The 24,214-nt window shown below is 47.8% G+C and overlaps 1 protein-coding gene and 1 long non-coding RNA gene across 2 annotated transcripts in view; one reads left to right on the forward strand and one right to left on the reverse strand.

The window, feature by feature from the left end:
- LOC140408952 (uncharacterized) overlaps positions 1-24,214 on the reverse strand; it is a 241,605-nt gene that overhangs the window by 190,163 nt on the left and 27,228 nt on the right. Inside the window, exons 5-8 of the mRNA XM_072496904.1 lie at positions 23,840-23,999; positions 22,726-22,835; positions 20,590-20,749; positions 16,390-16,496 (exon numbers count right to left, since the gene is read on the reverse strand). Of these exons, the coding sequence (XP_072353005.1) occupies positions 16,390-16,496; positions 20,590-20,749; positions 22,726-22,835; positions 23,840-23,999 (537 nt within the window). The remainder of the gene's footprint in view (positions 1-16,389; positions 16,497-20,589; positions 20,750-22,725; positions 22,836-23,839; positions 24,000-24,214) is intronic.
- LOC140408954 (uncharacterized) overlaps positions 1-24,214 on the forward strand; it is a 34,120-nt gene that overhangs the window by 2,081 nt on the left and 7,825 nt on the right. The window contains exon 2 of the long non-coding RNA XR_011940245.1: positions 21,666-21,785. This is a non-coding gene — a long non-coding RNA (uncharacterized lncRNA). The remainder of the gene's footprint in view (positions 1-21,665; positions 21,786-24,214) is intronic.

Below are 24,214 nucleotides of genomic sequence, written 5' to 3' on the forward strand. Positions count from 1 at the left end.
GGTAGATACCAGCGGATGATGGGGGAGGAGACGGGCTCTGTTGAGCATCTGAAGGCAAAGTGGACGGAGGAGCTGGGGCTAATCTTGGGGGAGGAGGTTTGAAGTGAAGCACTGAGGAGGATGAAGTCAGCCTCATCCAGCTGAAAGTGGTGTTCCGGGCACACCTTACGAAAGCGAGGAAGAGTCAGTTTTTTGAAGGGGTGGATGATAGATGTGATCAGTCTCTGGGGGGCCCAGCATATCATGTGCACATGTTCTGGTCATGCTCAAAGCCAGCGGACTTCTTGAGTTCCTTTTTTGAGACTATGTCGGCAATTCTGAGCATTGGATTGGAGCCTTGCCCAACGTTGCCGATTGTGGGGGTTTTGGTTCTGCCGGAACGCTGGATGGGGGCAGGGGCTGGCATCCTGGCCTCTGCCTCACTGGTGGCAAGGAGCCCGATCCTCATGAGCTGGAGGCTGACTATACCGTCAAGTGCCTCGGCGTGGCTGGGTGGCTTGATGGAGATTTACACCTCAAGAAGGTTACGTTTACCGTGAGAGGGTCAGTGGAAGAGTTTTACCACAGATGGAGGTCGTTCATAGTGCACTTTAAAGAGCTGGTCACTGTTAGCTCTTAGGAGGGGGGGGGGGGGGGGGGTAGGGTCTGTGGGTGTGGTAGTCACCACTGTTGTATTGGATATACTGCATACAAGGGTATTACGGTAAGGCCCCTGTACTACAGGTACGGGGGTAGATCCTTGCCTGCTGGCTCCACCCAGTAGGCGGAGTATAAATGTGTGTGCTCTCCGAACTGCAGCCATTTCGGCAGCAGCTGCGGGAGGCAACACATCTCTGCGTAATAAGGCATCGATTACTCTCTACTCTCGTCTCGTCGTAATTGATAGTGCATCAGTGGGAGGTTTAGTAACTACGTTCTACTGTTGTAAGGGACAATGGGGGATGGGAGAGGGGACTGGAGGATTCAGAATTTGGGTTTTTCTCCATTTTGAATTGTTACTCCATTTTGTGTTAGTCAGCAGAGAACAGACTGCTAATTCAGCTTGGACAATACATGCAAACCAGACCTTATCAAGACTGGCTCCCTTATCTGTTATGGTCACTCCCAGGAATTATTCATGATGTTAAGATACACAACCCTTTTGTCTGTCCTGTGTTCTTTTTATCCCCGCCCTACTGCCTGTCTTCTGGTTCGCTGCTATAATGTTGCTACACTATCTGGGATTCCTGCTTAAACGATAGATTTTAGGCAGAGTTGGAACTCCCTGTCGTGATGGACCAGGTCAACACATCCCCTTTAGGTTATGTGGCAGAAGCAGTGTGGTTGATTTGATAGACTGGACAAGCAACCAACCGGGAAATGTACAATTTGTAGCCTTCTCCGTTTGGGGCCTGTGGTTGGTGGAGTCAGATAGAAAGTTTCAGAAGGAAGGTGGACCTTCTGAAGAGTCCCATTTTTGCGTGTTCTGTGAAGTGAGCCAGGCGTGAGTCAGTTTTAAATCTCCTTCTCTCGTTCTGCCTGCTGATTCAGAGAGCATTCCACAGTCTGCAGTTTCTGATTGGATACACGATTAGATCACTGGCTACAGCCAGCTACATCGGCAGCAAATAATAATCTCATAACTATTGATCCGTTTTTCATTTTAAATGTTTCTCCTCCATTTTTGCCAAGTGTATCTGTCTTGTGTATATCTGGGTAGAGGATGGAATAGGGTTTGGGGATTCAGTAGATTGTTAGACCATTGTTCTGTTATTACTTCATATATTCATCTTTTCCTCGTTATTAATAAACAGTTTCTTAATGTTTTACTAACAAATCTGGTGTCTGCATCTCATTGGAGCAATCTAGGGCCAAAATCTTGACGTGTTTATAAGAATTTGTTGTGGGGGCATGGAACTGTCATAACAATGACTTTCTGACAGCAACTTCATTAACTTCTGCCTTAGCAACATTTGCCCTGTTGGTCAGGGAATATAACTCAGGGGCTTTGGACAGGGAGGCTCCGCTTAGAATAAACAGAGTCTTTAAGGTTTGTAGGAGACATGTTACAAAGAGAACAAAGAACAAAGAAAAGTACAGCACAGGAACAGACCCTTTGGTCCTCCAAGCGTGTGCTGACCATGATGCCCGAACTAAAAAACACCTTCTGCCCATCTCGGTCCGTACCCCTCTATTTGCTCCCTATTCATGTACCCATCCAGATGCCTGTTAAATATTACTCATGTGCCTGTTTCCACCACATCCTCTGGCAGTGCATTCCAGGCACCCACCACTTATCCCAGGCATCTCCCTTAAACTTTCCCCCTCTCACCTTGAACCTGTGCCCCCTTGTAATTGACACTTCCACCCTTGGAAAAAGCATCTGACTGTTTATGCCTCTGATAATTGTGTAGACCTCTATCAGGTCTTCCCTCAGCCTCCATCTTTCCAGTGAAAACAATCCTAGTTTATTCAACCTCTCCTCATAGTAAACATCCTTGAGGCCAGACAATATCCTACAGAACCTTCTTTGCACTCTCTCCAAAGCTTCCATGTCCTCCTGATAATGTGGTGACCAGAACTGCACGCAATATTCCAAATGCAGCCTAAACAAGGTTGTATATAGCTGCAACATTATTTCCCAACTCCTGTATTCAATGCCCTGGCTAATGAAGGCAAGCATGCCATATGCATTCTTTTTTTAATGTATTTTAATACAGACATGTATTAAAACAGGTTACAACCCAAAAACACCCGGTAAACATACTTCCCCGCAATCAACAATACAGTCTGTACAAATATTTTCCCCTATGTCAACCCCCCCCCCCACTGCCGAGCGCCACTCTACTAGAATTCGCCGCCGTGCAATCAGAGAGGCGAAGGCCACGACATTGGCCTTCCGCTTCTCCATGAGCTCTGGCTTCTCTGAAACCCCAAATATATCGCCGCCAAAGGGTCTGGGTCCACCTCCTCCTCCACTATTCTGAGCTAAGACTGCGAACAATCCAGCCCAGAATCTTGCCAATTTTTCGCAACTGCAAAACATGTGCGCGTGATTCGCTGGCCCCCGCCCACACCTCTTACAACTCTCCTTCCCATTTCTCCTTGATCGTCACCACCCGCTCACCTCCCTGCCCTCGCCCCTGCCAGCCACTTGCATATCCTCAATTCTTCCCTCCCCTTCCACATCCGGAAGCAACAGTCGCTCCAGCAGGGTGTATCCCTGCAATCTAAGGAACCCCATCCAGACCTTTCGTGCCAAGTCCCTAAACTGTAGATACCTGAACTCACTCCTCCTCGGCAGCTGTACCCTCACCCTTAGCTCCTCCGGACTAGCGAACCCTTCCTCCAAATACAGATCCCTCACCTTGACCAGCTCCACTTCTCTCCACTGCCATATGCGTTGTTAATCACCTTGGGCACTCGTGTTGCCACTTTTAGGGAACTGTGGACCTGCACGCTCAGATCCCTCTGTATGTTAATGTTCCTAAGGATTCTGTCATTTACAGTATAATTCATACCTAGATTTCATCCTCCAAATGTATCACCTCGCATTTGTCCAGATTAAAATCCATCTGCCATTTCTGTGCCCAAGACTCCAATCTATCTACATCCTGTTTTATCCTCTGACCATCCTCGGCACGAGCAGCAACTCTGCCAATCTTCGTGTCATCCACAAACTTACTAATCAGACCACCCACATTTTCCTCCAGATCATTTATATATACTATGAACAACAGAGGTCCCAGCACTAACTACAGATCTCCATTCTGAAAAACACCCTTCACTGCTACTCTGTTTTCCATAACCAAGCCAGTTCAGTATCCATCTAGCCAGCCCACAACGAATCCCAAGTGATTTTAGTCTTTACAGCAGTCTGCCATGTGGGACCTTGTCAAACACCTTATTAAAGTCCATATAAACTACATCCACAGCCCTTCCTTCATCAATTTTCTTTGTCACCTCTTCAAAAAACGCAATCAAGTTGGTGAGACATGACCTTCCCCATACAAACCATGCTGCATGTCACTAACTAGTCCATTCTCCCCCAAATGTGCATATATCCTGTCCCTCAGTATCTTTTTCAAAAGCTTCCCCACACTGATGTCAGGCTCACCGGCCTATAATTTGCTGGATTATCACTGCTTTCTTTCAGAAACAAGGGAACAACATTGGCTATTTTCTAGGCCCCCTGAACCTTGCCTGTGGTCAAAGAGGATGCAAAGATATTTGTTAAGGCCCCAGCTATTTCTCCCCTTGCCTCCCGCAATAACCTGGGATAGATCCCATCCGGCCCCAGGGACTTATCTACCTTAATGCAATTTAGGATACTCAACATTTCCTCCTTTGATATATTGACATCCTCAAGAACGTTCACACATCTATTCCTGACCTCAACATCAATCAATAGGCCTTTAAAAGCCTCCCAGATGTCACACGTGGATTTGTCCTCAAATAGACGCTCCCAATCCACAATCCCCAGTTCCTGTCTAATTTCGATGTAATTGGCCCTCGCCCAATTAAGCACCTTCACCCCCCCGGGCCACTCTTGTCCTTCTCCATGACTATCTAAAATCTTATGGAATTATGCATGCTAAGTGTATTCCCCACTGAAGCATCAATCACCTGGCCTGGCTCATTCCCCAAAACCAAATCTAGTATGGCCCCCTCCCTGCTTGGATTGTCAACATACTGGGCGGGATTCTCCCCCCCTCCGTACTGGAATCGCGCCCGGCACGGGGGTGGAGAATAGACATTCATGCCGGAAATCAGGCGCGACGGCGCTTCCGCGAACCCGCCAGTCCCACACGCGCAGTCGACGTGGCCCCAGTCGGGTGCTGTTGGAACAGGCCCCCACAGCGATTCTCCGCGGTCGACCGGCCGAACTCCTGCCGGCATGGTTTACATCTGGCACCACCCGGCGGGAGCTCGGACCCGCGGCCGCAGTGGTGGTCCTGGTGGGGGGGAATCTGACTCCGGTGGGGGGTCTTAGCGGTGACCAGGCCGGCGATCGGGGGCCACCGATCGAAGGGCCATCGTGATCTGGGAGGGGCTTACCTTACTCCGCGCGGGCGTGCTGTGTGGCTCCGCCATGTCGGCGGTGCCCACGCCAAGGTGACCACGACACAAATGCGTGGACGCGCTTGCGGCCACTGTGCGCATGCGCGCGGTCTGGACAGCAGGGCCCTGCCGTCAGCCGGGACGTCTAAAACAATGCTATCCCGGAATGTTAAGCTACCAGTTCTGGCTCTCCTTTAACAATGTCTCCGTAATTGCAATGACATCATAGTTCATCCGTCTTATCTTTATACTTCTTGCATTGAACCAAATGCACCCAGACCTACAGTCCTGCTGAGCCCTGCAGCTTCCCTCTGCCTGCTCTTACTCTATGCTATGTTTATCTCAGTATTACTTTTTTCCCCAATCTCTACACTTACTGGCCTGCTGTTCTGGTTCCCACCCCTCTGCCACACTAGTTTAAACCCTCCTGAACAGCACAAGCAAACATCCCACCCAGGATATTGGTGCCCCTCCAGTTAAGGTGCAACCCATGCTTCTTGTGCAGGTCCCACCTTCCCCAGAAGATATCCCAGTGATCCATATATCTAAAGCCCTCCCTCCTGCACCAGCTCTTTAGCCACATGTTCAACTGCACTATATCCCTGTTTCAAGCCTCACTAGCACGTGGCATGGGAAGTAATCCCAAGATTACCCCAGAGGTCCAGCGTTTTAGCTCCCGACCTAACTCCATGAATTGTCTTTGCAAGACCTCTGCCCTCTTCCTGCCTATGTCATCAGTATCAATGTGGACAATGACATCTGTCTGTTTACCCTCCTGTTTCAGGATACCCTGCAGACATTCAGAGACAGCCGGGACCCTGGCACCAGGGAGGCATCGCACCACCCTGGAGTCGCGTTTGCGGCGACAGAAATGCCTGTCTGTGCCCCAGACTATCGAGCCTCCTACAACTATCACTCGCTTGGACTTATCCTGATCCTGCTCAACAGCAGAACCAGTTGTGGTGCCACAGACCTGGCTGCTGCTTGTATCTTCCGCCGAGAGGTTATCCCCCAAAACGTATCCAAAACAGTATACCGGTTTTACAGAGGAATAGCCTCAGGTGGCTCCTTTCCTTACCTGCCTGCCTCTACTGGCAGTCACCCATCTGCCTGTTTGAACCAGTGTGTGACCACCTCCATGAAGCTAGTGTCTATCACACTCTCTGCCCCCTGTATGCTCCGCAATGTGTCCAGCTGCTGTTCCAACCGAACCATGCGGTCTGTGAAGGAGATGCAGCTGGTCATACTTCCCGCAGCCATAGTTGTCAAGGATGCTAGAAAGCTCCCTGATCTCCCACATCTGGCAGGAGGAGCATATCATTGCCCTAACTGCTGTCTCTACCCTTGTACAGTTAAGAAAGATATAAGAATCAGAATTTTACCTTGCATGTCATCCTCACAGTGCCTTTTTTTGGTTAGAGGAGGAGGGAGGGAGGGAAACACCAATGTAGTGTTTCAGCTGAACCGCTTCTTGACACCAGTTCTTCTGCTACCCACAGTACTCTCAAAGTGACTGAGTTGACTTCTCCAGAATCTCAATGGCCGTATTGAATTAGGCCAACATTAAAAACAAAATAGAATTAGGCCAACATTAAATCCTCTTCTGCCATCTCTGCTAAATGAACTTCCTCCTGTTTGTTGTTGTAGGGGTTCTTCGACTACCCACATTACTGTCAAGGTGACTGAGTTGAATTCTCCCATAATCTCTTCTGCCATTTCTGTTGGGTGATCTTCCTCCTTTCTGTCACGGAAGGGGTTCTTCAGCTCCCACAGTACAGTCGAGGTGACTGAGTTGACTTCTCCAGAATCTCAATGGCCATATTGAATTAGGCCAACATTAAAACCAAAATAGTATTTGAAGTAACCACTGATTTACAGCCTGAGACTAGGCCAATGAAGGAGCAACAAGTATCACTGGAGTGTCAATTCATCAAGTGCTAGTCAGAGTAGGAAAGAACTAGCCAGAGTAGGAATGACAGGATAGACAGGATGAATGGGTGGCTTGAGAGATAGTGCAGGAGGGGAGATTCAGATTTTTGGGACATTGGAACCGGTTCTGGGAGAGGTGGGACCATTACAAATCGGACGGTCTACACCTGGGCAGGACTGGAACCAATGTCCTTGGGGGGTTGTTTGCTAGCGCTGTTGGAAAGGGTTTAAACTAATATGCCAGGGGGAGGGGAAGCTATGTAATAAGCCAGAGAAAGAGGAAGCAAGGACAAAATCAAATGAGAGAAAAGGGAATAAGAAAAGTGATAGGCAAAGAAACCAAGGGCAAAATTCAAATCGGGCAAAAGAGAAAAATATTGGGAGCAAGGCAAACAATGTGAAAAAGACAAACTTAAAGGCTCTGTGCCTTAATGCACGGAGCATTTGCAATAAAGTGGATGAACTAATCGCGCAGATAGATATAAATGGGTACAATATAATTGGGATTATGGAGACATGGCTGCAGGGTGACCAAGGATGGAAGCTGAATGTCCCAGGGTATTCGGTATTTAGGAAGGACAGGCAGAAACGAAAAGGTGGCGGAGTGGCACTGCTGGTTAAAGAGGAAATTAACACAATAGTGAGAAAGGATATTAACTCTGACAATGTGGAGTCTGTATGGGTAGAGTTGAGAAATACCAAGGGGCAAAAAACATTAGTGGGTGTCATATATAGACCCCCAAACTGCAGTGGTGCTGTTGGGAATGGCATTAAACACAAAATTAGAGATATATGTAATAAGGGAATATCAGTGATCATGGGTGATTTTAATCTGCACATAGATTGGGCAAATCAAATTAGCCACAATGCCATAGAGGAGGAATTCTTGGAGTGTATACGGGACGGTTTTCTTGACTAATACGTGGAGGAACCAAGTAGAGAGCAGGCCATCTTAGACTGGGTACTGTGTAATGAGAAGGGAATCATTGCCAATCTGGCTGTGCGAGACCCCTTGGGGATGAGCGACCATAACATGATAGAATTTTCTATCAAGATGGAGAGTGAAGTAGTTGATTCGGAGACTAGGGTGCTGAATCTTAATCAAGGGAACTATGAGGATATGAGGTATGAGTTTGCCTTGATAGATTGGGGAGAGTTACTTAAAGGGACAACAGTGGATAGGCAATGGCAAGCATTCAATGAACACATGGGGAACTACAGCAACTGTTCATTCCTGTCTGGCACAAAAGCAAAATGGGTAAGAGGGCCAACCCATGGCTTACAAAGGAAATTAGAAGTAGTGTCCGATCCAAGGAAGAAGCATACAGATTGGCCAAGAAAAATAATAAATCTGAGGATTGGGAGCAGTTTAGAATTCAGCAAAGAAGGACCAAGATACTGATTAAGAAGGGGAAAATGCAGTAGGAAAGTAAGCTCGCAGGGAACATAAAGGCTGACACGAAGAGTTTCTATAGATATGTGAAAAGAAAGAGATTGATAAAAACAAATGTAGGCCCCTACAGACAGAAACAGGGGAATGTAATATAAACCACAATGAAATGGCAGAGCAATTGAATACATACTTTGATTCTGTCTTCACAAATGAGGACACAAATCAGACACTAGAAATGTTGGAGAATGAAATGTTTAGTGAGAGGGAAGAACTGAGGGAGATCAATATTAGTAGAGAAATGGTGCTGGGAAAATTGATGGGATTGAAGATGGATAAATCCAAGGCCTGATAATCTGCATCCCAGAGTGCTTAAGGAGGTGGCTCTGGAAATAGTGGTGGCATTGGTGGTCATCTTCCGGGATTCTATAGAATCTGAAACAGTCCCTACAGATTGGAGGGTAGCTAATGTCACTCTTATATTCAAAAAGGGAGGTAGAGAGTGATGCACTATCAATTACAACGAGATGAGAGTAGAGTGTAATCGAGGCATTATTACGCAAAGATGTGTAGCCTCCCACAGCTGCTCCCGAAATGACTGCAGCTCGGAGAGCCCACACATTTATACTCCGCCTACTGGGCGGAGCCAGCAGGCAGGGATCTACCCCCGTACCTGTAGTACAGGGGCCTTACCGTAATACACCTCATATGCAGTACATACAATACAACAGCGGTGACTACCACAGAGAGAAAACAGGGAATTATAGAACAGTAAGTCGGCAGTGGGAAAATCCTCGAATCCATTATTGGATTGGATTGCAGTTGTTTATCACGTGTACCGAGGTACAGTGAAAAGTATTTTTCTGCGAGCTGCTCAACAGATCATTAAGTACATGGAAAGAAAAGGGAATAAAAGAAAATACATAATAGGGCAACACAACATATACAATGTAACTACATAAGCACTGGCATCGGATGAAGCATTCAGGGGTGTAGCGTTAATGAGGTCAGTCCATAAGAGGATCATTTAGGAGTCTGGTAACAGCGGGGAAGAAGCTGTTTTTGAGTCTGTTTGTGCGTGTTCTCAGACTTCTGTATCTCCTACCTGATGGAAGAAGTTGGAAGAGTGAGTAAGCCGGGTGGGAGGGGTCTTTGATTTTGCTGCCTTCTTTCCCCAGGAAGCGGGAGGTCCTGGGCCGAGCAGTTGCCATACCAGGCTGTGATGCAGCCTGATAGGATGCTTTCTATGGTGCATCTGTAAAAGTTGGTAAGGGTTAATGTGGACATGCCAAATTTCCTTAGTTTCCTGAGGAAGTACAGGCGCTGTTGTGCTTTCTTGGTGGTAGCGTCGACGTGGGTGGACCAGGACAGATTTTTGGAGATGTGCACCCCTGGGAATTTGAAACTGCTAACCATCTCCACCTCGGCCCCGTTGATGCTGACAGGGGTGTGTACAGTACTTTGCTTGCTGAAGTCAATGACCAGCTCTTTAGTTTTGCTCGCATTGAGAGAGAGATTATTGTTGCTGCACCACTCCACTAGGTTCTCTATCTCCCTTCTGTATTCTGACTCGTCTATCCCGGGCCTGACGGGATATATCCAAGGATTCTATGGGAAGCAAGAGATGAAATTGCAGAGCAGTTGGCAATGATCTTTTCGCCCTCACTGTCAATAGGGGTGGTACCAGGGGATTGGAGAGTGGCGAATGTCGTGCCCCTGTTCAAAAAAGGGACTAGGGATAACCCGGGGAGTTACAGGCCAGTTAGTCTTACTTCGGTGGTAGGCAAAGTAATGGAAAGGGTACTGAAGGATAGGATTTCTGAGCATCTGGAAAGACACTGCTTGATTAGGGATAGTCAGCACGGATTTGTGAGGGGTAGGTCTTGCCTTACAAGTCTTATTGAATTCTTTGAGGAGGTGACCAAGCATGTGGATGAAGGTAAAGCAGTGGATGTAGTGTACATGGATTTTAGTAAGGCATTTGATAAGGTTCCCCATGGTAGGCTTCTGCAGAAAGTAAGGAGGCATGGGATAGTGGGAAGTTTGGCCAGTTGGATAACGAACTTGCTAACCGATAGAAGTCAGAGAGTGGTGGTGGATGGCAAATATTCAGCCTGGATCCCAGTTACCAGTGGCGTACCGCAGGGATCAGTTCTGGGTCCTCTGCTGTTTGTGATTTTCATTAATAACTTGGATGAGGGAGTTGAAGGGTGGGTCAGTAAATTTGCAGACGATACAAAGATTGGTGGAGTTGTGGATAGTAAGGAGAGCTGTTGTCGGCTGCAAAGAGACATAGATAGGATGCAGAGCTGGGCTGAGAAGTGGCAGATGGAGTTTAACCCTGAAAAGTGTGAGGTTGTCCATTTTGGAAGGACAATTATGAATGCGGAATACAGGGTTAAAGGTAGAGTTCTTGGCAATGTGGAGGAGCCGAGAGATCTTGGGGTCTATGTTCATACATCTTTGAAAGTTGGCACTCAAGTGGATAGAGCTGTGAAGAAGGCCTATGGTGTGCTCGCGTTCAGTAACAGAGGGATTGAATTTAAGAGCCGTGAGGTGATGATGCAGCTGTACAAAACTTTGGTAAGGCCACATTTGGAGTACTGTGTACAATTCTGGTCGCCTCATTTTAGGAAGGATGTGGAAGCTTTGGAAAAGGTGCAAAGGAGATTTACCAGGATGTTGCCTGGAATGGAGAGTAGGTCTTACGAGGAAAGGTTGAGGGTGCTGGGCCTTTTCTCATTAGAACGGAGAAGGATGAGGGGCGACTTGATAGAGGTTTATAAGATGATCAGGGGAAAAGATAGAGTAGACAGTCAGAGACTTTTTCCCCGGGTGGAACAAACCATTACAAGGGGACATAAATTTAAGATGAAAGGTGGAAGATATAGGAGGGATATCAGGGGTAGGTTCTTTATCCAGAGAGTAGTGGGGGCATGGAATGCACTGCCTGTGGAAGTAGTTGAGTCGGAAACATTAGGGACCTTCAAGCAGCTATTGGATAGGTGCAAGGATTACGGTAAAATGATATAGTGTAGATTTATTTGTTCTTAAGGGCAGCACGGTAGCATTGTGGGTAGCACAATTGCTTCACAGCTCCAGGGTCCCAGGTTCGATTCCGGCTTGGATCACTGTCTGTGCGGAGTCTGCACATCCTCCCCGTGTCTGCGTGGGTTTCCTCCGGGTGCTCCGGTTTCCTCCCACAGTCCAAAGATGTGCAGGTTAGGTGGATTGGCCATGATAAATTGCCCTTAGTGTCCAAAATTGCCCTTGGTGTTGGGTGGAGGTGTTGAGTTTGGGTAGGGTGCTCTTTCCAAGAGCCGGTGCAGACTCAAAGGGCCGAATGGCCTCCTTCTGCACTGTAAATTCAATGATAATTGCCCTTAGTGTTGGGTGGGGTTACTGGGTTATGGGGATAGGGTGGCGGTGTTGACCTTGGGTAGGGTGCTCTTTCCAAGAGCCTGTGCAGACCCGATGGGCTGACTGGCCTCCTTCTGCACTGTAAATTCTATGATAATCTATGATTAATCTAGGACAAAGGTTCGGCACAACATCGTGGGCCGAAGGGCCTGTTCTGTGCTGTATTGTCTATGTTTGTCGTTAATCGAGATCCGGCCCACTATGGTCGTATCGTCAGCAAACTTGTAGATGGAGTTGAAACCAGATTTTGCCACGCAGTCGTGTGTGTACAGGGAGTAGAGTAGGGGGCTAAGCACGCAGCCTTACGGTGCCCTGGTATTGAGGACTATTGTGGAGGAGGTGTTGTTGTTCATTCTGACTGAGTGTGGTCTGTGGGTCAGAAAGTCGAGGATCCAGTTGCAGTGTGGGGAGCCAAGTCCTAGGTTTTGGAGCTTTGATATGAGCTTGGCTGGGATTATGGTGTTGAAGGCGGAGCTGTAGTCAATAAATAGGAGTCTGATGTAGGAGTCCTTGTTGTCAAGATGCTCTAGGGATGAGTGTAGGGCGAGGGAAATGGCGTCTGCTGTTGACCACTTGTGGCGGTATGCGAATTGCAGTGGATCAAGGTGTTCTGGGAGTTTGGGATGATGCGATTCATGACCAACCTCTTGAAGCACTTCATTACGACTGAAGTCAGGGCTACTGGACAGTAGTCATTGAGGCACGTTGCCTGGTTCTTCTTTGGCACCGGTATGATGGTGGCCTTCTTGAAGCAGGTGGGGACCTCGGAGTGGAGTAGGGACAGGTCCGCGAACACCTCTGCCAGCTGGTCCGCGGAGGCTCCCGTTCGGGTCCGTCGTCTTCCGAGGGTTCACTTTCAGGAAGGCCGATCTGACTTCGGAAGCTGTGATGGTGGGTATGGGTGAGTTATGGGCTGCTGGGGCACTCGACAGCGGATTGTTGGTTTCCTGCTTGAACCGAGCATAGAATGCATTGAGTTCATTGGGGAGGGGTGCGCTGCTGCCGGAGAGACTGCTCGGCTTCGCTTTGTAGCCCGTTATGTTGTTTAGTCCTTGCCACAACCGCCGAGAGTCTGTCTGTGACTCTGGCTTGGTTTCATATTCTCTCTTGGCATCTCGGATGGCTTTGCGGAGGTCGTACCTGGATTTCTTGTATAGGTCAGGGTCGGCTGACTTGAACACCTCAGACCTGGGGTGGGATTCTCCGCAAACGGGCGCGATGTCCGCTACCCGGCGCCAAAATCGGCACGGATCACTCCGGCATCGGGCCGCCCCAAAAGGTGCGGAGACTCCGCTGGCTGGCGGGAAAGGCCTTTGATGCCATGCCAGCCGTTGTCGAAAGGACTTGGCCGGGCGACACGTGCGCGGGAGCGTCAGCGGCTGCTGACGTCATCCCCGCGCATGCGCAGGGGAGAGGGTCTCTTCCGCCTCTGCCATAGTGAAGACCATGGCGAAGGCGGAAGAAAAAGGGTGCCCCCACGGCACAGGCCCGCCCGACGACGTTGGGCCCCGATCGCGGGCCAGGCCACCGTGGGGGCACCCCCCGGGGCCAGAGCGCCCCGCGCCCCCCCCCAGGACCCCAGTGCCCGCCCGCGCCGCCTTGTCCCGCCATTCACAAGGTGATTTAATCCACAGGGGCTGGAGAGGGCTGACAGCGGCGGGACTTCGGCCCATCGCGGGCCGGAGAATCGCCGGGGGTGGGCCCGCCGACCGGCGCGATTCCCGCCGACCGGCGCGGCGCGATTCCCGCCCCCGCTGAATCTCTGGTGACGGAGAATTCGGTACACGGCGGGGGCGGGATTCACGCCAGCCCCTGGCGATTCTCCGACCCGGTGGGGGGTCGGAGAATCGCACCCCTGATCTTCAGCAGGGTGTCAATCTCGCAATTGAGCCATGGTTTCTGGTTGGGGAACGTACGTACTGCTTTCTTTGGCATGCAGTCATCCACACATTTGCTCCACACAGTCCTCCACACATATCAAGGATTTTATAGCGGAACATTTAGAAAGCAATGGCAGGATCAGTCAGAGTCAGCATGGATTTATGAAGGGGAAATCATGCTTGACAAATCTGTTGGAATTCTTTGAAGATGTAACTAGTACAATTGACAAGGCCAGTCGATGTGGTATATTTGGACTTTCCGAAGGCGTTTGACAAAGTCCCGCATAAGAGATTATTGTGCAAGATTAAAGCGCGTGGGATTGGGGGAAGTGTATTGAGGTGGACAGAAAACTGGTTGGCAGAGAGGAAACAAAGAGTAGGGATTAATGGGTCTTTTTCAATTTGGCAGGCAGAAACTAGTGGGGTTCCAAAGGAATCGGTGCTGGGACCACATATATATATATATATATTAATGATTTGGATGAGGGAACAAAATATAACATCACAAAGTTTGCAGATGATACCAAGTTGGGTGGGAGGGTGAACTGTGACGAGGATGCAGGGATCCTACAGGTTGGGCGAGTGGGCAAATCAATGGCAGATGCAATGTAATTTGGATAAGTGTGAGGTTATTCACTTTGGAAGCAAAAACAGGAAGGCAGATTACTACCTGAACGGTTGTAAATTGGGAGAGGGGAGTGTGCAGCGGGACCTGGGTGTCTTTGTGCACCAGTCGCTGAAGGTAAGCATGCAGGTGCAGCAGGCGGTAAAGAAGGCTAATGGTATGTTGGCCTTCATTGCAAGAGGTTTTGAGATATAGATATAGCACTTGGGGTTAAAGATTTAAAGGTTTAAAGGTTGTGGGGAGAAAGCAGGATTGGGCTATTGAGTTGGATGATCAGCCATGATCGTGACAAATGGCAGAGCAGACTCGAAGGGCCAAAAGGCCTCCTGCTCCTATCTTCTATGTATCTATGTGAAGGGACTGATTCAGAATTTGTTCATCAGCATGAGGAATAATTAGTAAAACGCAGTGGCACTGGGAAACTGAAGCAGAACCACAGATGTCTAAGAAATGAGCTATCTTTAAGTCTTATTACTTTCAACTCTGTATGGCTGATTTTGCAATAATACAAGTCTTTTGGCTTACATGTATTATTCAACTCTTATGTATTAACTGACAATACACATCTACATACATAAAGACTTGTGCATAATGCCAATGTAACCAATCCCATATGTTCATATCATGTATTCACTCTATATAACCGTTGTAACTTGTGAATATTGGCTACACACTTATATTAAGAATTCATTTTATATAACCTTAAGCATAATTGTTATTGTAATATTTCTAGACTAAGCATTACAAAATATTCTGTGAATTAGAAGCCGTGATCATATTATCCTTATATTAAAAGTAAAATGATCCAGCATAGATTCTATGCAATAAGAAGTTAGTTAGGGCTTCATGGCCAGATAGATGATAAGGGAAACTCGGAGCTGGATTCTGCACTGATGGGATCCTCCATTTCGCGACAGCGCACTCACACCAGCGGATTTCCCGATGGCATGAGGGTGTCCACAATGGGAAACCCCATTGACCGACTGACGGGACGGAGGATCCGGCTGGTAGTGGGGGCGCGCTGCACCAGAAAAAAGTTGCAGCGGGATGGAGAATCCTGCTCTAGGTCTTTGTTTCTCATAAAATTGCTGCTATCAAGCTGCTATCAGGGAAAAGGAATTGTCACCCCTCACATACATGGCACTACCCCACACCGCCCCAAGTGCGGACACCCCACTTTGGGCTCGCTGAGGCCCACCCTGTTTCATTCGGTCCCATACCCCCTTTTGGGCTCCCTTCTTTCCGGGACCTCAACCTTCAACCTGCCAATATTCCGGAGGCCCCCTCATACCCACCTGTTACCCCCTAACCTATACCCCCCCCCTCATCCCTCCTTTCACGGGCATCGCTCTCCTCAGGCCCCAACCCATGGCAGTGCCACACTAACACTTTAGCAGTGCCTGAGTGGCTGTGCCAAGGTGCCAGGTGGGCAGTATCAAGGTGTCCGGGCGTCAGGGGGGGAGCCAGAATGCTACCCTGCCCTGTCCCTGACCACCAAGGACCGCCAACAGCCTGGGAGAGCCTCCAGGTGCTGTTCCGCCTGGTCCTCTTTTGTGTGGGTCAGCACTAATCATCGCACATGGGACCTCTTGCTGGTGAACCGGTTTGTTCATAGCAGGTGACCATCTCGTTAATGAGATAGAGATTGGCCTTTAAGTGATGATCAGTGGATTCTCGCCATGCCTAGTCGAGTTCCAGAATCCCCCAACAGAAGCGAGCTGGTTCAATCACAAACTGCTTGGCGCCTGGCGAGTTTCGCGATTTAGGCCGCTTCTGCGATCAATCCGGCTTGCAGGAATTCTCGCCAGGCACGACGAGGCTGTTATATCATGCCATTATTTCTGTTTCACTCTCCATAGATGATTATTTCCATCATGTAACTTATTTCAGTTTTCTAGACATCATATAACATTGCTTTTGTGATCAGGTGTTTATCTGCACTTGAGGACCCAGTTTCAGCATTCCAGAAGAGAATACCCTCTCAACACTTCAACTCAAATCAAATGCAGTATAAGTCATTGAGAACAATTAAATTTCCATGGAGATAATATGGGAATCAAACTAAAACTAAACTCAACTGGGTGCACGTCATTTTTCTGACTTACAACTTTGTGTCCAGCACTGTTTCAGGGAATATCCTGAGACAACGTTGTGTAAGTTGTTTTTAACACTCGGCTTTCCTGACGTGGTCATCTTCAAATAACAATAAAACCTGAAAGATAACGAAGGACAGAAGATAGTTAGTGTGAAGATTTGGAATGTAAAGTTAGTGCTGGATAGTTAAATCTGTGCTGCTGCAACGGCAGACTAGTAACCGAGCCAGAAAAGGTCAACAAGCATTTGAGGCCTTCTACTGGGGGCTGTACAACTCAGAGCCTTCCAAAGTCCCAAAGGGGACTCGGAGATGAAACTTCTTCAATGGACTGGACATGCCAGAGGTGGGAGAGGATAGAAAGCTGGGGCTGGAAATACCATTAGAACTGTGAGAAGTCATGGAGAGCATTAACTCCATGCAAGCGGGGAAGGCCCTGGGACCAAACGGATTCTAAGCGAACGTCTATAAAGAATTGCTCCACCACTGGCCTCACAGCTGAGGCAGATGTTCACAGACTTGGTAGCAAGGGGCACACTGCCACCAATGCTAGCACTAGTGTCAATCTCGCTGATATTCAAGAAAGTCAAAGACCCGACTGACTGCAGTTCCTCCAAACCCATTTCACTGCTCAACGTAGATGTAAAGATGCTGGCCAGGCGACTGGAGAACTGCATGCTAGAGGTGGTCGCAGAGGACCAGACGGGCTTTGTAAAAGTAGACAGCTAATATCGAACATCAGGTACCTGGTGAATGTGATAATGACCCCACCTGGTGAGAGAACACCAGAGGTGGTCATTTCCACGGACGTAAAATGGCCTTTGACAGAGTTGAATGGAAGTACCTCATAGAGGTACTGGAGCAGTTTGGGAACAAAGCAAGGTTCACCACCTGGGTGAAACTCCTATACAGCCCTCCCACAGCGAGCGTGTGGACTAACACCGCCAGTTCTCAATACTTCCAGCTGCAGAGGGGCACAATACACGGATGCCTGCTGTCCCCGCTTCTATTCACCATAGAAACCAAGCCATTGGCGATCGCCCTCAGAGCAGCGAGGAATTAGAAGGGGATCCTGAGAGGGGGCAGAAAGGACAGAGTCTCTCTCTATGTGGGTGACCTGATATTCTACGTCTCGGATCCCCAAAGTAACATGTAGGGGAACATGAATCTCCTGAAATAGTCTCAGGCTACAAATTCAACCTGACCAAAAGTGAAATGTTCCCAGTGAACCAGCAAGGGAGAGGGACAGAGTTGGAGGGACTGCCATTTAAACAAGCCCAAAACAAATTCCGCTACAAAACAAATTCCGATACAAATTGTTCACGACTGGGCAGCACGGTAGCACAAGTGGCTAGCACTGTGGCTTCACAGCGCCAGGGTCCCAGGTTTGATTCCCCGCTGGGACACTGTGCGGAGTCTGCATGTTCTCCCCATGTCTACGTGGGTTTCCTCCGGGTGCTCCGGTTTCCTCCCACAGTCCAAAGACATGCAGGTTAGGTGGATTGGCCATGCTAAATTGCCCTTAGTGTCCAAAAATGTTAGGAGGGGTTATTGAGTTGCGGGGATAGGGTGGAAGTGGGTCGGTGCAGACATGATGGGCCGAATGGCCTCCTTCTGCACTGTATGTTCTATGTTTTATGACTGGACACGGACCCAAAAATGGAACCTGACTAGTCTGGTGGAGGAAGTAAAGAAGGACCTACAGAGTGGGACACACTCCCAATCTCCCTGGCAAGGAGGGTACAGATGATCAAGATTAACGCACTGCCCAGATTCCTCTTTCTGTTCAGATCCATAACGATCTACAACCCCAACCTTTTTTTACCACAATAAACAAAATTATCATGGGCAGTACGGCAGCACAAGTGGATAGCACTGTAGCTTCACAGCGCCAGGGTCCCAGTTTCGATTCCCCGCTGGGTGACTGTCTGTGCGGAGTCTGCACATTCTCCCCGTGTCTGCGTGGGTTTCCTCCGGGTCCTCCGGTTTCCTCCCACAGTCCAAAGACGTGCAGGTTAGGTGGACTGGCCATGATAAATTGCCCTTAGTGACCAAAATGGTTAGGAAGGGTTATTGGGTTATGGGGATAGGGTGGAAGTGAGGGCTTAAGTGGGTCGGTGCAGACTCGATGGGCCGAATGGCCTCCTTCTGCACTGTATGTTCTATGTTCTAATTTGTTTGTATGTGCATGTGTGTGTGTGTGTGGGGGGGGGGGGGGGGGGGGGGGGGGGGGCGGGAATCCAATGGTCCCCCAAAATAGACCTGCAGAGAAAGAGAAGCATGGGAGAGGCCTGGCCCTCCCAAGCCTGCAATACTAACACTCGGCGGCCACAGCAGAAAGAGTGAGGAGCTGGGTTAGGGAGCCAGAAACAGAATGGGTAAGGATGGAGCAGAGTTCCTGCATAGGACCATCCCTCCGGGCCCTCGCCTCAGCAACACTCCCATCCCTGCCAGCCAAGCTCTCTACAAGCCCAGTGTTAATAGCCATACTCCGGGCATAGAATCAGCTAAGTGTAACACTTCGGCCTGACCAACATGTCCACCATGGCCCCCATTTGCAACAATCACAGTTTTGCGCCAGCCACGATGGACGTCACCTTTAAAGGGCAGAGACCGGACGGGAGAATACTGACACTTAGGGACTTCTACACGGACGACAATCAAGCGACGTTAGAGGAACTGCAACTGCCCAAAGGGAATGAACTACGACAAAGGCCCCAGAGGAGGCTCACAAGAATGATCCCTGGAATGAAGAGCTTGTCGTATAATGAACGGTTGAGGATTCTGGGTCTGTGTTCATTGGAGTTTAGAAGAATGAGGGGGGGGTCGTATTGAAGCTTACAGGATACTGCGTGGCCTGGATAGAGTGGACGTGGAGAGAATGTTTCCAATGTAGGAAAAACAAAAAGCAGAGTACACAATCTCAGACTAAAGAGATGAGGAGGAATTTCTTCAGCCAGAGAGTGGTGAGTCTGTGGAACTCTTTGCCGCAGAAGGCTGTGGAGCCCAAATCACTGGGTGTCTTTAAAACCAAGATAGATAGTTTTTTGATCAATAAGGGGATCAGGGGTTATGGGGAGAAGGCAGGAGAATGGGGATGAGAAAAATATCAGCCATGATTGAATGGCGGAGCAGACTCGATGGGCCGAGTGGCCTAATTCTGCTCCAATGTCTTATGGTCTTATTTACAAATCAAAAACTTCCTCTGTAAAGAGATGACAACATACCCACGGACATCAGGAGATTCAATGATAGAGGAACTGTTGGACGCAGCGACTTGGGAAGGGGAACTTCGGGGACCTGTATGGGTCACTGTTAGAAGAGGCATGTTCCCTGCTGGACAAAACAAGGGAAAAATGGGGAGAAGAACTACAGGCAGAAATAAATTGGGGACTCTGGAGCAAAGCACTGAACAAACTCCACCTCCACATTCACAAGGCTGAACCTAATGCTGAAAGTGGTGCACAGAGCATATCGAACGAGAACCCGAATGAGCAGGTTCTTTTCAAAAGTGGAGGACAAATGTGAATGGTGCCAGGGAGGCCCAGCCAAGCACTCACATATTCTGGGAAGCCCCAGACTTGTTGGGTTCTGGACAACCTTCTTTGAGGCAATTTCCAAGGTTGTGGGGAGGAGGGTGGAGCCAAGCCCAAAAGTGGCAGTCTTCGCGTATCAAACCAGCCAGAACTCTTCATGGAGTGGGGTGTCGACGCCCTTGCCTTTGTCTCCCTAATCAGCTACCAAAGAATCCAGCTTGACTGACGACCAGAAAATCAAATTTGCCATCTAGTTATTCCTCACCCAAATCCACCAAATGCAATCTATTGGTTTGAAAAACACATGATGAAATCATAGGGGCGAGGTTGTAATTTATTCATTAGTTACCTGCAGAATGTCCAATCGTTGTCAAAATATGTTTCTGCTGGCTGGGATAATGACTTTGCAATGATGAGGTGGATGTGCTTCTTCATTCATTTTCAATCAAAGGATAAAGTGTTGGATGCACTGACCTGGCTTTACATGATTTCACCAAGGTTTACAATTGACGACTTTTGAATTTTGAAGAAATTGAATCCAAACACTAATTTTTACTGCTAGGTTTTGTGTAGTGACACGTTATGATCCTCAATGGATAACTCTTATCAGACATTAAACCTGAGATAACCATAACATATTCCATTGAAACATCTGAATGAATTCAGTACAGATTTACCTTCGGTTGTCAGTCGTCCAATCTCTTGTTAAAAAGGTGAAAAATTGACATTGGCTCTTCTCGGTGCAAACTTTTTGACAGTAGTTGGCGTCTGGAGCAAGGACTGATTCAATATCATTTCCAGGAAAATCGACATCGGACACCAGATCACGCACACACCCTGGAATAAAATTATCTTGCATCAATAATCAGTTGTCAGAAATATTTATTAAAAGGTGTCCATGCCCCAGTACACCACTCCTCTTGTCAATTATTTATCCAATTGACTTTTTTTTTTTAAGTAGTATTTTTTATTCTCCTTTTTCATATTTTCTCCCAGATTTACACCCAACAATAAACAATAATCAGTAACGAATGCAATGTCAATCCCCATATCAATAACAACGATCCCATACTCCCACCAAACCCCAGACATTAGCCCGCATGTTAACATAAACAAATGACAAAAAGGAATCAGGAATCACCCATAGTCACCATTAACACATACAGTCCCCCTCCCCCCAACCCTCCCAGCATCCCCCCCCCCCACAGTGTTCGATGTGATCCAATTCTCGAAAGTGGATAATGAATAACGCCCATCCTTCCCCTCAGTTCAAATTGATCTTCTCAAGCGCCAAGAATTCCTACAGGTCCCCCCGCCACGCCAGGGCACAGGGTCGAGAGGGTGATCTCCACCCTAAAAGGATCCGCCTATGGGCGATCAATGAGGCTGATCCGGCACCCCGAATATGGCCTCCCAAGGGTCCGGGTCCAGTTTCACGTGCACCACTTTAGAGATTACCCGAAACACCTCCTTCCAGTAATCCTCCAGCTTTGGACAGGACCAAAACATATGAACATGGTTTGCAGGCATCCCCCCCCCACAACATTCACACACATCTTCGACCCCCTCAAAGAGCTGGCTCATCCTCGCCCTTGTAAGGTGCACTCTATATCCAGTTCACTTTTGAAAAAATTATGTTTGATTCTAATTCCATCGTCCTTTTGTACTGTGAAATCCATCGCGCAACAACTTATTGTGTGACTTGTTTTCCTCAGGACATCTCTGGTACTCATTGCCTTATGTCTGTTCTCAGGTTATTCACCTTCCTGCCTTTGGAAGCAGCAATAGCATTATCCCCACAGCCCTATACCACCCCACGCCAACTCGGAAAACCTCAGCACCAGTCCATTCACCCAACCCCACCGACTTCCAGGTAAGCGCGAAATTCAGATGAACAAATTCAAAGCATGAGAAGAAACCAAAATGATTTTGTTCACCTCTTGAATGGCGGATCTTGTACCTCAATACCACTTACTGCCTGCTCCCCCTATCCATGATTCCTTCAGAGACCAAAACTCTATCAGTCCTAACTTCAAATGTGCTCAATGATGGCACATCCACAGCACCATGAGCTAGAGAATTCCAAGATTTGCAATCCTCGAATTGAAGAAATCCTTCTCCTGTCAGTCCTAAATCACCGACCTCTGAAACTGGGGTTTTCCCCAGTTTAGCAGGGGCTAAACAGGGGCTGGGTTAGTACAGTGGGCTAAACAGCTGGCTTATAATGCAGAACAATGCCAGCAGCGCGGGTTCAATTCCCCTAACGGCCTCCCCGAACAGGCGCCGGAATGTGGCGACTAGGGGCTTTTCACAGTATCTTCATTGAAGCCTACTTGTGACAATAAGCGATTAATATTGACTGAGATTGTAACCCCATCTTCTCGATTCTCAAACAGCTGAAACATCCTCTCAGTGTCTACACTGTCAGGTCCCTTCACAATCTTCCTGCATATCTACAATCAGCATCATTCAGCACCTCTGACTAACTTAATTTAGGTCGAGGCTCATCGTGTCAGGTTGTTCTTGTCTTGTGATGTTGGTACAACAAAATAGTTCTTTATGAACAGATTTTCTGATTTACACCTAGTGCACAGAGAACATTTCCTCTCTTGTTGAGAATTATCAACATCAATCACAATGCATGAATTCATCAATTAGCATCAATCAGACCACACTGGATCTCCTTTTTTGAGAATTTGTGTCCAGCAACAAGTAAGATAGAGTAAATATTGTGACAGAAATATGTATTGATATTCAGCTTCTACATCACTGTTTTGTGAATCCAAATTAAACAACAATGATTTTGGAATTACCTGAGTGATTGTCTCCACATTCCCTTAAAGAAAATCCAGACACAACATTCTGAAGAATATTTATTCTTGGTGGAGTTCCTCTTCCACTCCTTTTGCGGTAGCAGATGTAACTAAAAAGAATCACAGAAAATATTTACAAAATCATTCATCATACGGTGATTCTGCTGGTTTTCTCTGTTGCTGATATTGGGGGAAATTTAATTTCCTGAGCTGGTTATGTCACTGAGGAGTTGTATTTATTCTGGGAAGACACCCCTTGAGTTGGAATAAATAGATAAAAATTGACAGAAAAATTATTACGGATGAAGGATTTGAAGGGAACACTCAACTGTTTGAAAGTCGAGAATTTTTGTACAATCTATTCACCCGGGAATAAGGAGTGTTTCCCTCTGTGGGGGCTGGCAGGAAAACATCCCAAATTCTCTGCCCCAATCTCATTAATTATGCACGCGGGTGTTCATGACGTATTTAGTGGTGGGGAAGTCTGGTTGGGGAATAGTCCATACACATGTCCGGCTGCGATCTTGAAAAGGTGCCCAAATCACTGACCAGTATTGAAGTAAGAAAGTGGACTTCCTGAAAATGAAGACAGATCTCTGCGAGCTCTCTGAGGCTGGAAGATGGACATCCTGAGAAAGAAGTTGGATCTCCAGGAATATTCTGAGCCCGGATGCTGGACCCAATCCCGGACCCCCAATCCGGAAACCCAGTTGTGGATGCAGCCCTGACCCGCTGCTCTGGTGCTCTAGGGTTGCGGGCGGAGCCAGCCCTAGGCATTGTTTAGATGAGTCCCGACATCTGTACTACACTTTCTTCCAGACATGTTTCATACCAGCGTCTTTTCCCACTGGCATCAAGAAGGGTTTGCTGTGAGCATAGGGCCTTTATTTGCATCCCATTGAGGAGATGCAAATTGGGTTCATCCCGTCCTCTGGCAGGTTTTCTGACCCACCAGAATAGGCACCATCGGAAGATCACGCTGTATATTCACACCAGTGTGAATCCAATTTCTGGCCCTCCCACCATTTTTGGTGTCCTCCTCCCGCCCCTATGGCCCCCATTCAACCTGTTGGCGGGGCTTGTGAACATTCCATCCCTTGAATAAATAACTAACCGCTGTTTCGCGTTGTGATATTCTCCTTTTACAAAGGTGAAAAACTGGCAGTCAGGTTCCTCTGTACATTTTCTTTGACAACTGGCCACATCCTCTACTTCGGACTGGTGAATGTCATTTCCCGGAAAGTCCAAACCATCATAAATGCTGTCAAAACAGGCTGAAAAATATGGAAAAAGAATCTGATTAATGAGTGAAAAACAACAGCAAATATGAAGAAATGTGAGAATTTTGGCAGTGTCACGTGTCCATGATATAATTTCTCTGTTCACATCCAAACTACTAACCCACAAGCTTCATTATGTCACAATGTTACACCATGCTAGAGTTTGACAACTATCCTGAATCCAAACATCCATGGTCAGGTTTAAATCA

The sequence above is a fragment of the Scyliorhinus torazame genome, chromosome 3, assembly GCF_047496885.1.
Source record: "Scyliorhinus torazame isolate Kashiwa2021f chromosome 3, sScyTor2.1, whole genome shotgun sequence".
Taxonomy (NCBI): domain Eukaryota; kingdom Metazoa; phylum Chordata; class Chondrichthyes; order Carcharhiniformes; family Scyliorhinidae; genus Scyliorhinus; species Scyliorhinus torazame.